Here is a 16,190-nt window from a genome sequence, read left to right as displayed (position 1 = left end):
AGTTCTATTAGCATCTCACCAGCCCTATGGGACTGTGCTGGAAAGCAGAGGAAATCTTTGCAGTTCATCAATTCTGGCCCCATCATTTATTGTGCTTCAGATCCTGTTAAACTTTGTCTGATAGTTGGTTTCTTTATTTAAAGAAGAAGAGACAAGCCATAGAATAGGTCAACTGCTTTTCACCTGTATTTAAAGCAAACTCAAAAGTCTATCATTAATTTTCTGTAACTTTTTTTTTTTTAACTAAACAGTTATCAAGCTGCATTTTTACTACTTATGTTAGAGATTCTGCATCAAGGGTCAGCTCTTTTCTTTTAGGTAACTGCTCCCCTCCAAACATGCATTCTTCCCCCCGCATTCATCAGCAAATCTCTAACGTCCAATTACCCAAGAAGCTTAAACAGGGGAGAGGTAGTGACTATATTCAGGGTAAAGTACTAATTAACAGACACAGGAGGGCATCAATATACAGACCTCATTACAATAGCAAAGACTCAGCCAGCAAGAAATTACATGAACCTTCTGCATTTGAGCACCAGTAACCCCAATGAAGGGGGAGCGGGGAGAGAAAACAAATGCCTCCAATGCCCAAATGTGGCAGAGGAACAAGAATTGTTATGTGCTGGTTTAGCATCACAGCAGCTGTAGATTTCTTCAGAAAAGGACACAGAATCTGTTAGCAGTATCCATAACCCTGAACGACTAGGCCTGCCTCTTGCAGAGCAGGTCTCCCCTAGAAGGCAGGTGGGGGAGACCGTCCATTTAAAGCTTCTGGTTATTCAGACTGACAGCGTTTTCTACTCTAAGGGAATGAACAGCTTTATCACAGGCGAAAAAATGAGAACAAATTGTGTATTTGAAGGGACAATGATATCTTGAAAGCTAGTTTACGGTAAAACATTACGTACAAGTAGCTCCAGGTTTGTCATGACCATTTTTGTGGTTTTGCAATCACATTTTTCTCTTTAAAAACCTCTCTTGTATGAAAGTTACAGAAAGAGGGGACTCTAGCGACACCAGTGGTTCTCACACTTTTGTACTGGTGACCCCTTTCACATAGCAAGCCTCAGTGCGACCCCCCCTTACAAATTAAAAACACTTAAATATATTTAATACCCTTATAAATGTTGGAGGTGAAGTGGGGTTTGGGGTGGAGGCTGGCAGCTCGTGACCCCCCATGTAATAATCTCATGACCCCCTGAGGGATCCTGACCCCCAGTTTGAGAACCCCTGAGCTATATGCAAAGTGCTGAGAAATACAAGAGGTAAGCAAAGTGAAGAGACAGACATTTCTCTCAACTTTCCATTTGAGTTTTATCAAATAGTAGGTAAGAGCTCAAAGAAGAGAGAGGTAAGTTGACTTTCCTGTTCAACACCAATAATCTCAGGCCATCTTAACACACACACACACACACACACACACACACACACCCCCCACACACAATTTATGCGTGAGTATTTTATTTTTTATCTGTATCTGGTCAAATAGCATAGCTGGAAAAGCTAATTCAGTCAAGACAAGGAGAGACCAACCATTCAACTATGCACACAGTGACTTCGATATGCATTATGCACCTTTCTGACGCACACTTACAACAAAACATTCTGGATCCCACAGAGCACATGTGATGAAATCCCTAGTCAGCCTGTCTCATTTCCAGAATTATTTCTACGGGGGGTGGGGGTGTCAATAAATCTTTCCTTTTTGCAAGGTCTTTTGTTTTCACATACACCAGCAGATGTTTGGAAGGTGATAAGAATTTTTAGAGTGCAACCTTCCCACTCCCCCTCACTTCCGCCACCCAAAATGGAGAGACAAAGAAATGAACCCCTCTCTGAAATGTGTCAGGCTTATCAAGGTTACTAATTGGATTGCAGAAACTGGCTAATTGAGAGTCAGTCATTTGTTAGGCTGTGGGTTGTAGCAATTCCCAGTTAAAGGGACAGTTGGCCTCTTTGGGATTCAGGGATATTGAGTCCTCTGCCTTCAAAGGTAGGCAAGTTTGGGAGCCTTAACAGGCTGATGATGTCTCTTTAAAGACATTACTATTGGAGGAGGTTCCTACCATGCTACAGAGACTGGCTGGAAACCACCACTAAGGATGTGCTCTTTTAACAGGTGTTCATTTAACAGCACTCCACTGTCTCACAAAACTATATTTTGGTTATGTAAAACAGGAAAAGTTTATTTGCATAATAGCTCCTACTTCAACAGGAAAACTTTGGAGGCTGTGAAAGTCAATACAGACACTAAACAGAAAATCCATTGTTGAGGCAGTTATTAATTGAAGAAGGTTTTTGTTGCATTTTGGCACCTTTGATTTCAGAGAGGAAAACCCATTTCCTCCAGGTTTTGATGATGTTATGTTTAAGTGGACTGTACTGAATTAATGTTAGTACTCAGTTTAGTCATGAAGTTGATGATCAGCTTTTCCCAGCGAAATAGGCATGCTAACGGCGATCGTTTTGACCAATGTTATGGTGTACAGAAAAGCATTAAAGAAAGCCTAGCCTATGAAAGTCAAAGTCCCAGACAAGGAACACTTTATAGATCAGGGGTCGGCAACCTTTCAGAAGTGCTGTGCCGAGTCTTCATTTATTCACTCTAATTTAAGGTTTCGCGTGTCAGTAATACATTTTAACATTTTTAGAAGATCTCTTTCTATAAGTCTAATATAACACTAAACTATTGTTGTATGTAAATTAAATAAAGTTTTTAAAATGTTTATGAAGCTTCATTTAAAATTAAATTAAAATGCAGAGGCCCCCGGCTCGGTGGCCATGACCTGGACAGTGTGAGTGCCGCCGAAAATCAGCTTGTGTGCCGCCTTCGGCATGCGTGCCATAGGTTGCCTATCCCTGTTATAGACAGTGAAAAGAGCTACAGAAATGACTGCTACAGATACACATTCTGGCTACATTCTGTACCTGAAGGAAAACAAAGACTACCTATGTGAAATGTGAAGAGGGAAAGGGGGTATGAACTACATGCAGTTTTGTTGTATGCAGAGTGCGCTGCTACACAAAGCGGGCTCTTCATCTTCACACTGAACAAAATCAATAGCCCTCTAAAATAGACTCTCACTAGGTTTGCTATTTCATTCGGACTTCACGGTCAAGAATCAAGCAGCTAAAAACCGCATGTGCTATCCTGAGCAATTCCGTCTTTGCCCACCGGGCTTCCCAGGAACACATGCGCAGCTTGTCTCTTGCCAAGCGGCTGAAGAAAGGCACTGCAGTCATCCATCAGGGGCGCAGGGAGGAGAAGCCGAGTCAGCAAGTCTGCTTTCTGAATCATCAGGGGCTAGTGGCACAGCTGTATCTCCATCAAGATTTAAGGGAGGCCAGAGAGCTGCTGCGAAGAGCATTCTCCACTCAATGAGCCCCGCATTTCAAACAAAGACTCCCGAGCAGCAGTGTGAAGATACTGTTGGGGGTGTAGTAGGGAAAGTAACCCCTGGCACCATTCCCAAAGGCAGTTACTTTAAATCTGAGAAATTTTAGGATTAAGGCACACCAGGGCACGGCTTCCTATGCGTACAGGGCAGTTTCTTTCTCTGACTGATTGGCTCTTAACGGGATCACAGATGGAGAGGTGCAGAGAGTCCGTTCTCCTGCCATTCAGGGTTATCTGTGATTTCAGCGCTTTGCCCACTCCCATGTTAAATGACTCAAGTAATGGGGCTTCCACTACTTCCATAGGGAGGTTACTCCACCGGCTAACAGGACGCGCCCTGGGGCGCTATTTCACAATCGGACAGGCCTGGCCATTGGGCAACATTTCTGGACATTCGGCTTGGGTTTTCCTTTGTAGCTCTCTCGGAGGAGAATGTAAACTGATGTGTTAAGCAACTGAGCAGCACACAGTTCACAGAACATTGCAAACTCCACTAGCCAGCTCCAGTAAGCAGCAGTCCCTGGTCCCTCGTACATCTGTTTCCAGATTAACTGCCTTACCCAGACAAACGACCTTTAACATTCACAGCGTTTATAACTCTCTCTCTGCTGCCATAGGAAGCGGCTACCTGAGAACTGCAAATCCAATTAAAAGATTAATACAATGCCCCAGAGGATTCGGCACAGTACTACAAAGCTTTCAATCTGGGCCAAAGGCACCAGTACGTACAGAAGGCAAGGCATGCTCCGGTTCTACACTCAAAGAAGAACGTGCCTTGCACGTTAACAATTCTATCAAAACCGGTTTAACAAGTAATATCCTGACTTCCCCAGCCCCAAGAGGCCACATAGTTCAGTTCTTAAATGAGCATGGATGCACACCCACCCCCATCCGATTGTCCATGCTAGAATGCAGGCAGGCAGGATGGATTCTGGTCCTGGGATGGGATTCTCCTTAAGTGATGTGCCATGGAGCCTTACCAGGCTTTTCTCCTGCAGATCAGACTACAGGAACCCTTCTCAGCATGCAGTAAAAGCAAAGCAGAATGTACCCTTGCCATAGAGGTGTTTATCATGCATCCATCTGCAATTTCTAAAGGGAGTATTTTAAATCTTGCCTTACAAGGGCAGTTTAAGGTTTTTAAGTCTAGTCTTCTCCACTTACATTACAAACAGCTCCATAACAGAGCTTTCACACGGGGGTGCCATCGGTAAGAATTAGATCAAGCAAACTGTATATCAGATGCAAATCCTGGAAGGAAATCGTTCTCCATCAGAGGGTAGTTTCATCTCAGCACAGAGATTAACCACCCTATTGCCTTCCTCTTTCCGGGAAAATTCCTGCAGCAGCAGCCTTGACTGATCTGAGAGGAGCCCGGTGAATAGGGAATCACGACATCTCTTCCCCAGCTCTGCAGGGGTTTTCTGAACTTGCTCCGCTGCTCCCCAGTGAAGTCTAGTTGGAGTCTCACCATGCCCATGCACACTGGGCCAAGAGAAAAGTCACTTGCTGCCTACAACTGCTTGCAACTCCAGACGAATGCTTTTCTTTTGGAGGGGGGGGGGGGGGGGGGGGGGGGAGAATATGCTGTGCCTTGACCATGACCCAGTATGTAACACACTAGGTACTCTGGATAGCGTGATCCCTTGGCCGGTGTCTACGTGATTGAGTCACTTAGATGCTTCAGTAAAATTTTACAAAAAAGTTCAGAAGCACTTTCCAAAGACAACGTCAGTTCCAAGCCCAAACCCAACAGGCTCTACAGTGACCAGTCACTTCATCCAAGCACCCCACGTCGAACCTCCTTCTGAAATCAGTACACAGCTCCTCCCGACGCCTCGGAATCATTCTTTATTTATTCTTGGTGTTGCCATAGAGCCTAGGAGCCTTAGTTACGGGCCTGGACCCATTGTTCAAGGCATTGCACACACGGAATTAAGCAGCACACGGAATCTCTCCCAAAGGGAGAGTTCGCACCGTGGGCGCGGGTCTAGTTTTTCTGTGTGGGAACAATAACGAGAGATGCCAACAGACACGAAAATGAAACCAGCAGGGAAAGGGCGTGAAAGCCACATTTCAGTGACGTGAAAGAGGGCATGTCTACACTGCAGAGAGAGTCTCAGAGCCCGGGTCACACTGTGGGGCTAAAAACCAGCAGCAGACTTCGCCTCTTGGGCTGGAGCCCAGGCTCTGAAATACAGTGAGGGTCTCAGAGCCCAGGCTCCAGCCTGAGTGGGAACATCTCCACTGCTATTTTTAGCCCCACAGCCTGAGTCCACTGACCCAGGCTTTGAGGCTCACTGCTTTTTTCGGCAGTGTAGTTGTACCCTCAGTTCCCAGGAGCATCAAGGCAGCTAGTCTATAGTTCTACTGCTGGCTGGACTGCACCTGACCCCCACCTCAACCTGGGCATACTCGCTCAACTTGCAGCATCCCTCGCCTAGGAAAGACCCTGAACACCCTAAATTAAAACAATGAGGAGTCCTTGAGGCACCTTCGAGACTAACAAATTTCTTAGTCTTTAAGGTGCCACAAAGACTCCGTTGTTTTTGCTGATACAGACTAACACGGCTACTGCTCTGAAACCCTAAATTAAGTTTTCTTCTCCATCCTCTAATAAGACACTTGGGGGACTACAAAATCATGATGCTTCAGAATCTAGCACAACCAGCAGCTACAGACACTTCATTTACAATACGCCTGACTGCAAGTTGTTTTCCTTTCAGGGCAGCATACAGTGAGATAGCTAATATGCAACTCCCACTCGACAACTCATTAACAAGGGCTCATAGAGTAACTCTAGAGCAGCTTTGTGCAGGATAGGTGTTGCCCTGCTATTCAGCAAGGATCCACACAAATCACTGAGAGCCTCACAGTACACCAAGTCAGAGCAGAAGTCTGCCTGTACTCTCTGGGTAGTGCCCCACCTAATCCACAGTGCCAATGGAAACAAACATGCGTGGAATTTCTTACTTCATGCAATCTCTCGCCAAGTACCTACCTTACAAGGGAGTCTCTTCATTTTCCACATTTATTGACGATCACTGTTCTTAGCACATGTCCCTGCCTCTAGAAGCTTCCACTCTAAGACACAGCCAACACAAGAGGCACCCTGTGCCGCTACCGCAAACGAAGTGGTGACGACATCCAAGAGAGATCACAGCAGAAAGCTTAATAGCTATTTAAACACAAACGTCTGCCAGAGAGGAGGGAGAAGTGATCCCTAGTACAGCTTCAGCACCTCTGGCCCTGTCAAGAGCAGAGAAAGCTCCAAATAGACCTCCAGCTCAAGTCTGGTCTTCCCTTATTTTCCTGATATTTTAAAGATAGAAAGAAAAGCAGTGAAATACTGGTCATGTTCTTTGTGCATCAGGAAGAGAAGCACACAAAGGTAAAAACACAATTTTTCCCTGTACAAAGCACCTTTAAGGCCCTCTCTGGGGCACGCAGACACAATGTTCCAAAAATCAGTTGCTGTTTGTTATTGAGCATCAAGAGAAATGAGGTGATTTTCAGCCCCCCCCCCCCCCACGAGATGGCATCTGTCTATACATGAAGTCCAGTGTCAGCAACTTGAGGCTTCCTCGTGGAGTTCTGATAGGAGCAGACACCAGAGACACTTCTACTTAAATGCTCAACAAACCGGAGTCTATTACAGCCAGAATGCTTTATTTTTATTCCTTTATCTGTTACTACATGAGATCATCCTTTCTACACACTTGTCTTTTATACATTCTCCACAATCAGATTTTAGACTAGGAACCAGAGAGCGGGGAATTAAATGTGGGTGGGTGGAGGCCTGAGGGGGATTAGAAAGGCTGCTGAAAGATTTCAAACAACATTCATTACACTCACAAGATTCAACTCAGAGGAGTGAACAAACACCACCAGGAGGATTAAATAAGCCTGGGTTCTCAAGACAGGCTGCAAGGTTGCACAGGACTAAAAGAATACAACTTGTGATGGCAGTTTTTCCACTTTTGGCTCAGTCAAAATGGAAAGAGCTCATTACACTCACACATTCATGCTACAAAAGTTACACCAGGCTGGAAATCTGAGACATGGACTCTACCCTCATAATATTCCTCATTAACTTTTATAAAGGGGTCAGACTCATTTAACAAAGCCAGAATGCTTAACCTTTCCTCTCCAGAAATGGAAACAATCAACTACCTGGGACTTTCTCCTCTGGATGGTAGGACTGCAGAGTTTAGCATTCAGCTGTGTCAGACTTGGCATTCTTCTTCAAAACAAAAATATCCCAACCTAACTGCCTGGTGGGCATTGCCTACATGCTCAGGGTCTAACTCAGCTGGTTCTCAACCTTTCCAGACTACCGTACCCTTTCTAGAGTCCGATTTGTCTTGTGTACTCCCAAGTTTCACCTCACTTAACTTACAAAAATCAGACATAAAAATACAAAAAAGTGTCATAGCCACACTATTACTGACAAATTGCTGACTCATTTTTACCGTCTAATTATAAAATAAATCAATTGGAATATAAACATTGTACTTTTATTTCAATGTATAGTATATACAGCAGTATAAACAAATCATTGTCTATGAAATTTTAGTCTGTACTGACTTTGCTAGTGCTTTTTATGTACCCTGTTGTAAAACTAGGCAAAATATCTAGATGAGTTGATGTACCCCTGGAAGACCTGTGTGTACCCGCAGGGGTACTCATACCCCTGGTTGAGAACCACTGGTCTAACTGATCCTGATTGGGGTCAGGAAGGAATTTTCCCCTGGGTCAGATTGGCCGAGACCCCACGGGGTGGGGGTGGGGAGGGGTTGCCTTCTTCTGCAGCATGGGGCATGGGTCATTAGCAGATTTAAACTAGTGTAAATGGTGAATTCTCTGTAACATGAAGGCTTTAGTTTAAACCATCATTTGAGGACTTCAGTAACTCAGCCAGCTTAGTTTCTATTTCAGGAGTGGGTGGGTGAGATTCTGTGGCCTGCAATGTGCAGGAAGTCAGACTAGCTGATCACGATGGTCCCTTCTGACCTTAAAGTCTGAGCCTAGGAGACAAAAATATCCCAAGCCAAGGCCATGTCTACACCACACAGCTTTTAGCAACATGGCTGGGTTGACATGGCAGTGTTGCTAAAAGTTGGGCAGTGTGAATGCCGTTTGTCGGCACTTTTGCCGACAAAGTACTTCCACCCCCAATGAGCGGGGTTTGCATGCTCCTGCCGACAACGCAGGCGTTCACACAGGCACTTGCCACGGCAAAACTTTCAGGGGGAGAGGGGGTTTAAGTATCTGGGAACAACAAAAGTTGTGTCGTTCAATTGCAAGTGTAGACAAAGTCTAAAAAACGGGACAAGGTCACTGCATACATCTGGGAACATCTTTTAATGTTGGTAAAGGAGGAAGATATATCCTCCCCCGACACAAAGGGAGGATCAGCTTAAGTTTGCTCCATTAATGCAAGATAGTAATTTATTAACTGCCCGTTAAAACTTCTAGTAATGAATGAGGTAATCTAGATCGAAGTAAACAAACAGCACTTGTTTGATGCTATCACCAAGTGAATTGTATCTTGTTAAAAGGATTGATAAGTTCAAGGTCTTCCCAGGAAAACCAATACCTTCAATCAGGGATGCTGTTTAGAAAGCCAGTTTCAAAAGGTTTCAGAGTAGCAGCCGTGTTAGTCTGTATCCGCAAAAAGAACAGGAGTACTTGTGGCACCTTAGAGACTAACAAATTTATTAGAGCATAAGCTTTCGTGGGCTACAACCCACTTCTTCGGATGCATAAGTTTCAAAAGGTCTCCTCTCCCATGCCCTATTAGGAATCAGGCTAGGAAGCAGTTTATGTCATTGGCCACATCAGCCCTCCTAGACTTTAGCCACAATTTTAGTCTCCAGTATACTATGCTTTTTAAAATCCATGCAGCAAAAGCTGTGAATATTAGACCACACCCAATAGAACATGAATAACTTAAGCATAGGCTTTGATTTTAGGTCTGCTTATTCAGACTAGAAAGCAAAACCGCAAGGTTCGTTAAAATATTTTCATTATTTTAAATTTTAAGCCCTGAGCCAAGGAGCTGTGCAACAAGAATTAAAAATGCAACATTCAAACTTTTTCAAATGCACTGAAAATATTGAAGTCACCCAACCAAAAGAATCCTGGCAGATTATGTATGTATTCAGTATGTACCTTCCAGAAGCCCTTCTTTAAACCTTTATATTTTTCCACAAACTGCAATGAATTCCCACCAGATCACCAAATGACACATACCAGATTTCAAGTTTCTCTCTCAAATCACTGAAGCTGTTCAAAAAGGGAAGCAAAAAGCTTTTAATATAAATGGGAAAGTTATGTTCTCATATGGCTGAACTATTTTTGCTAAAAAACTTTAGAAAACTGTCACTTCTGGGATCAAAGCTAAGTTGCCACATATTTCAGCAAAGAAGGTAAAGAAATTGGAAGAATTATGAGAAGCTGAAGATGAACCCTTCAAATGGAAATACTTGTACAACCTTCATTAGTGGTGTTGCTCCATGCACCATCTAGGAGATCAGATTTCTTTTTAGTGTTCATTTATCACACAGAAGCAGATTACTGTGGGCAGTTTTAATCTGATAAACTAGATGTCAATACGACATTTAACGCTTCTCCACAAAAGCTTCAGATTAAGCCAGCGTATTGTGCATAGTTGGTCCAATGTCAGAATCAGTGTAGAATTTACAGTACACTAAAGCAGTCAGGTCTATGGAATTTTGGGTGGAACTTACTGAAAGCAAGACTGATCCAAACTGAAGACAGGAGGTTTACGGTCCCTAATTTTGGAAATCTTCTAAAAAGTCACCTCACCTGAAGCCTTTGTCCATAATCAACTGCTCCTTAGAGGAGATATTACCGAGTACTAAGGCAGTTACCTAGTACGGTACTCTGGCTAGCAAGACCAACAGGCGGAATCAGTAGGAAAGAATAGTTTACTTCCATTCCAGAAGACTACAAGGCAAAATGTTTAAGGGTACATCTACATGGCAAAAAGCCCTCATCAGCAACTCTCAGAGCCTGAGGGACAACTGACTATGGGGCTAAAAACAAACCGTTCCCACTTGGGCTGGAGCCTGGGCTCAGAGATCTTCTCCCTTTGCCAGGTTTCAGAGCCCAGGGTCCAGCCTGAGCAGGAACGGCTACATGGCTATTTTAAACCCCGCGAGCCTGAATCAGTTGCCTCAAGCTTTGAGACTCGCTGCTGTGGGTTATTTTTGCAGTGTAGACATACCCTAGGGCAGCTGAACGCTGAGCAAGGGACGATGGTGCATCTACAAAGGGGAGCTTGGGAGAAAGGAACGCATTTATGTGGAGCTGAAATGAGAGTGGGAGAACTCAAGAGTTAAGGCAGGACACCTGCCAGACTGACCAAAAAGAGGTGGAAATGCAGTTCCCTGAATGCTTTATCTAAATAGAAGGGAGGGAAAGGAAGAGCCACTGAACGGGTTAGAACTGATGGTGCCATTGGAGTAATTCTAATCTGTTGGGCAAATACAAGTCATGGGGTGCATTCAAATAGGAAAACTGCAGACAGCACATACCAGAGCCAGCAATCGCTCTGTTGCAGTCAGCAGGGTCCAGCTTGCAAATCCAGCTCCAGCAGCATACAGCTGGGTCTGTCCCCTAAAACGCTGTAGGAGATTTCTGCCAAAACAAGCACTCCTGTTCAGACCAGAGTAAAGGTTTACACCGTCCTCTCTCTTTGCAGCCTACCTCTTCTGCCTTTCAAAGGGGCAGAAACTAGCTAGTTGGCTGGCACTGTTTAGCTTTTTTAAAAGTCAGACACCTTTGCTCTAACAGTTCAAGCAAACTCACTCCCCAAAACTCTTCAAACCCAAATGCTGTCAATGGTCAGTAAAAACAAAGCATCCAAGATTATGCAACCATTTCACCCACAGAAATCGTTACAGCCATTATAGAACCCGATAGAAAATGGGTTATCAATAGGAGCCTGAGCAGAGTCTGCAAGTCAAACATCTTCACGTTAACTCAGCTAAGTCAAGCCTGCCAGTGGAGTTTGCCTTAGCAGTGGCTGCAAACACTCATAACTAATGATATTTCCAAACCACATCCTCTTCTAACCCAGATAAAGAGACATGGGCAGCTGCTCAGGAACATTTCCCCCAGCAAGCAACCTGGAAAAAAAAGAAGTCAGCCACACGTTTGCGCCAAGCAATCAAAATGATTCATGTGTTAAGAAAATAACTTGCATTCCCATCTTCAGAGGTAAGAGGGGTAAGGGAGATAGTTGGAATGTTAGCCACTATTTATCCCACTCAGACAGAGCTCAAGTAGTATCAGCGAGCACCAGGGCCGGCTCCAGGCACCAGCTTAACAAGCAGGTGCTTGGGGCGGCCAAAGGAGAGGGGCGGCACCTGCGGCAATTCGGGGGCGGCAAGTCCCTCAGTCCCTCTAGGAGCGAAGGACCTGCCGCTGAACTGCCGCCACCAATCGCGGCTTTTTTTTTTTTTTTTGGGCGCTTGGGGCGGCAGAAATGCTGGAGCCGGCCCTGGCGAGCACGCAGCAAGAAGTCTGAAAATATGCTTGCTGCCTGGAAGCCTGCATTCTTCTGTTGGTTATGTGAAAGGCAGGGACTGCCTCTTCTCCTGCAAGGACAGGAAAGTAACAGCTACACTTTTCAACAGTCACTGCCCCAGCACAGTCAGACCAAACCTGTGTGTGTTTACCTAACATGGGACAAACATGCTTTGATTTTCTAACTTTAAATAACTGGAGGCTTGTGATGACGTTTTCCTGGCAATGCATACTAACACACCACGTATTGAGACAAACAACAGTGAATCTCATACAGACTGGAGGTGGATTTATTCCACCATCACAAATATTCCACCTAGACGGTCCATCTGTTGCAGGTTTGCCCAACCATATGCTAGATGATCACTCTAAAAAGACCAAATAAAAACCAGGCAATTGAGATGTTTCTTTTCTCGAAAGGGCAATGTCAGATGGCTTCCTTGTTTTTTAAGGGAGGAGCACGCCAACTGAGCTCATGTTAGTTGAAATTCCTCGTTTGTACCGCATTGCCAGTTGAGGAGGCCAGAAACTGCACTGGGACACTTACTGTGTGGCCAACAAGAAGGCTGTCTCTTAGTTAAAGCTAGTATTTCAAATCCAAAGGGACATCCCTGCCAGAGGCCACCCATTTGAGGACGTAGGGTGGGAACTCCACATTAGATCTGACAACATACCTCTTGAGCTGAATCTGGTTTCACCTGTTACTTAAAAACACTGACTATTTATATGATTAAACTGCCTGACTTACCCAGTTCTTTAGATCCTTGGCTTTCACTGGCCAACTCCCCCATTTTAACCAGAGCATCAAAATATCCTTTTGCAGCATACGTTACGCCTGAAAAACATCAGGAAATAAAAATGATTCGTTAGCTTCGGGGCTTAGAATAATTATAATAATTTCTACACTGCCCAACAGGGTGCTAGACGCTGTCCAGAACAAACAGACAAGGTCCCTGGGTCCACAGAGCTTGCAATTTAACTGGAGATAGAAGACAATGAATGGGGGGTAACAAATTGGCAAGAAGGAGGTCAGGATGAGGCAGGGAAAGGGCTACAGCATTAAGATTATGGGGTTAGTCAGACAAAAAAAAAAGTAGCACATAAGAACTGGATACTTTTCCCTAAACGCTTCAGCAGGACTATTGTTGCCTATAATAATCCTTTTATTGTTCAGAAAAATCACTGCTAAATAATTGACTATCACTGACTTTCATTACAGTTCATTCTTGTAGCTAGTTTGTTGACATTCCAACTACACACCACATCACTTTTAATCAGATAAGTAGGGAGAGGGTTCCTCTAATCACAAGAACATGGTGTATAGCTTTTGGTCAACACCATTAAATTATGTGCCGTTTCCTCCAACACGTGTTACTGATTAAGAATTTCTTCAGGTGCCCTTCGGAAGGGCTACAGAACTACAAAATAGAAAGGCAATTTAAAAAAAAGTTACAGGAAGCCTTGTGCTGTAACGTTTATTCTGGATAGGGAGGTGAGGCTAGAGTCAGGATCTCAAAGCAGGTTTTCCCCAGAGTGCTTTCAGATATCAAGGGTAATATGCTGGTTTTATTCCAAGCATAGGCTTTAAAATAAAGAAAATAAAATAAAAATGAAACAAAACAAAAAAACCCACTCACACACTACGGACTCAGATTAAGTTAGCAACATTTTAAATAAGAGACTCCATTTCTTGTCCAGGTCATTCAGGGATGTGTTAATAAATCTAATCACCTTTATTCTCAAATACAAACAGCTTTTTTCCCCTGCAAGATTTTGTGCATTTCCTCCCCAGGAGGAATGTGATTTTTAAATGCAGCCCACACAGAATATGAGACTTAAAATGAAATTAATAAGAAAACACCCACCCAATTCCTGAACCACAATTCAGTTAAGGTGGTTTAATGCAGCTGGAGGTCACTGCTGCATACAGGGCACCATTAAGTACCAGTCCCCCAGGAGATTACCGCAAGAGTCCAGAAGAGCAGGAACAATTATATTTTTCTTTAGTTTGTGGAGACTGCTAAGTGAGTCCCATTGGTTATCAACAGCCGGTGCATGTGTGGGGGATTAGGAGTGGCTGTTCAAAGGAGTCGTCTCTGAAATCTCAGCCAAAAGGATGTGATACTGTAGAAGTCTGAGTCACCAGATAACAGGGGGCTTTGTGTTTATTTTTTTTTTAATTAAAAAAGAAAAAAAGGAGGGCTGTAACTGAATGCAGAACTTAAACAGGCAGGTAGAGATAGGAACTGAACTCTAAGGATCCCAGGGCCATCTACAATAGAGGCTTTCATACACTGATTCTTATAACCTCAGCTGAATCCTTAGGGACTTCTCTGAAGGTAAGAAGCAATTAAATTCTACACACCAGCTCAGTTCTGAGAAGAAACCGCCAATAGCACCCAGCTGGACTCAGATCAGGAAGCTTTGTAAAATGAGCACTACTGCGTATTTTCAAGGTTGCAGATGATTGAGCTGGATGGACTCCACTTGCTAGGCTAACCTAGAAAACCTGCTTGGACATCGATAGTGAGAACTAGCAAAAAGCAAACAGGGGAGGCTAGGGAAGGGTTCAGACCCAAAGGGGACATGGGAAGGTGATACTCTATAGGAGTCAGTAGTTCCATCCAAACGTTATTTTGGGGGGAAAAAATCTCAAGACTGAAATCAAGATGGAGCTCTCCAATTTCACATTATCCCTACAAATTAGATACACTGAGCTTTAAAGTAAAGCTCAGAGACTTCACTTTGCTGTGCACCCCTTTCCATGAAAGCATGTCTCAGCACAGACTCACTTGAGAGCTGGACCATAAGATTCTAGGACTGTATAAGTAAGGGCATTGCCAGCAGATCGAGGGACATGATGATTCCCCTCTATCGAGCATCGGTGAGGCCTCATCTGGAGTACTGTGTCCAGTTTTGGGCCCCGCACTACAAGGAGGATGTGGAAAAATTGGAAAGAGTCCAGCGGAGGGCAACAAAAGTGATTAGGGGGCTGGAGCACATGACTTATGAGGAGAGGCTGAGGGAACTAGGATTGTTTAGTCTGCAGAAGAGACTGCAGTTTCAGCACTGAGCAGGGGGTTGGACTAGATGACCTCCTGAGGTCCCTTCCCATCCTGATATTCTATGATACTAAGAAGTTTTCATGGAGCTCCTTTAAGAGTATGAACTTGTTTAAAAAAAAAAAAAAATCTGGTCAACAGGCGATCAGCAACGTTCAAATAGCTAAGTCCAGATTGGTGCGCCAATGTGTAGCTTCAGAAATGACTTGGTGTAAGCTTGAGATGCCACTGGCAAATGATTGAAGCAGGCATGGATTTACAGTGTGGCCCATAGTTTGTGTCACAGTCCTATTGTCTCATCATCCAGAAGTGTAAGATGAACCATTTCACCACATGAGAAAGGGGGTTTGCAGAAGCTTTAATAAGGTGGTGAACAAAGCACTCAGTCACCAATTGAAATTAATAGGCAGCAAGTTTAAAACAAACGAAAGGAAGTATTTCTTCAACATACAGTCAACCTGTGGAACTCTTTGCCAGAGGATGTTGTGAAGGCCAAGACTATAACAGGGTTCAAAAAAGAACTAGATAAATTCATGGAGGATAGGTCCATCAATGGCTATTTGCCAGGATGGGCAGGGATGGTGTCACTAGCCTCTGTTTGCCAGAAGCTGGGAATGGGCGACAGGGGATGGATCACTTGACTCCCTGCTCTGTTCATTCCCTCTGGAGCACCTGGCATTGGCCACTGTAGGAAGACAGGATACTGGGTTAGATGGATCTTTGGTCTGATCCAGTGTGGCCATTCTTATGTTCAGTTTTCTGGGATCAGCTTGACACAATGCAGCCCTTCAACTTCTGCAGCGTATGCAACCCAGTTCAGTTTGCAGACGTTTCGGCGCGGTTTCAGCATTGATTCAAGCAACAGACCTTCAAAGCCGCCACACACAATAACAGGCTGCGTTGGCTGCCAGGAAAGTTTCCCAGCACTGGTTCTGAAGCTTGCAGAGGAACACTTACTGTCTTTCATCAGACAGCAGAGGTCCAGATTGTGTTTAGTATTTCATCTGACCAAGCATTGTTTGGGGTCTAAAGGAAGGTGTACGGTTATGAACCAGGCCCAACCTGTAAGTTGCTCACCAGCTGCATCATTTCTGCTATAGCCACATCGTGAGTGGTGACTATTGAAATCACACCGAGGTACAAAGCTGGGTGGGAAAGAGATGGCAATACAGGCT

General features: G+C 44.2%; 1 protein-coding gene across 4 annotated transcripts in view; it reads right to left on the bottom strand.

Annotated features, from left to right (window-relative positions):
• BAIAP2 (BAR/IMD domain containing adaptor protein 2) overlaps positions 1–16,190 on the bottom strand; it is a 72,842-nt gene that overhangs the window by 54,884 nt on the left and 1,768 nt on the right. For all 4 annotated transcript variants that reach the window (XM_024201515.1, XM_024201514.2, XM_024201512.1 and 1 more), the window contains exon 2: positions 12,702–12,788. In XM_024201515.1, coding sequence (XP_024057283.1) covers positions 12,702–12,788 — 87 coding nt within the window. The remainder of the gene's footprint in view (positions 1–12,701; positions 12,789–16,190) is intronic.

This window comes from Terrapene carolina, unplaced genomic scaffold, assembly GCF_002925995.2.
Source record: "Terrapene carolina triunguis isolate 2854851 unplaced genomic scaffold, T_m_triunguis-2.0 Scaffold192, whole genome shotgun sequence".
NCBI lineage: Eukaryota > Metazoa > Chordata > Testudines > Emydidae > Terrapene > Terrapene triunguis.
The sequence above is the reverse complement of the archived record's forward strand: the minus strand, read 5'-3'. Positions and strand labels throughout refer to the sequence as shown.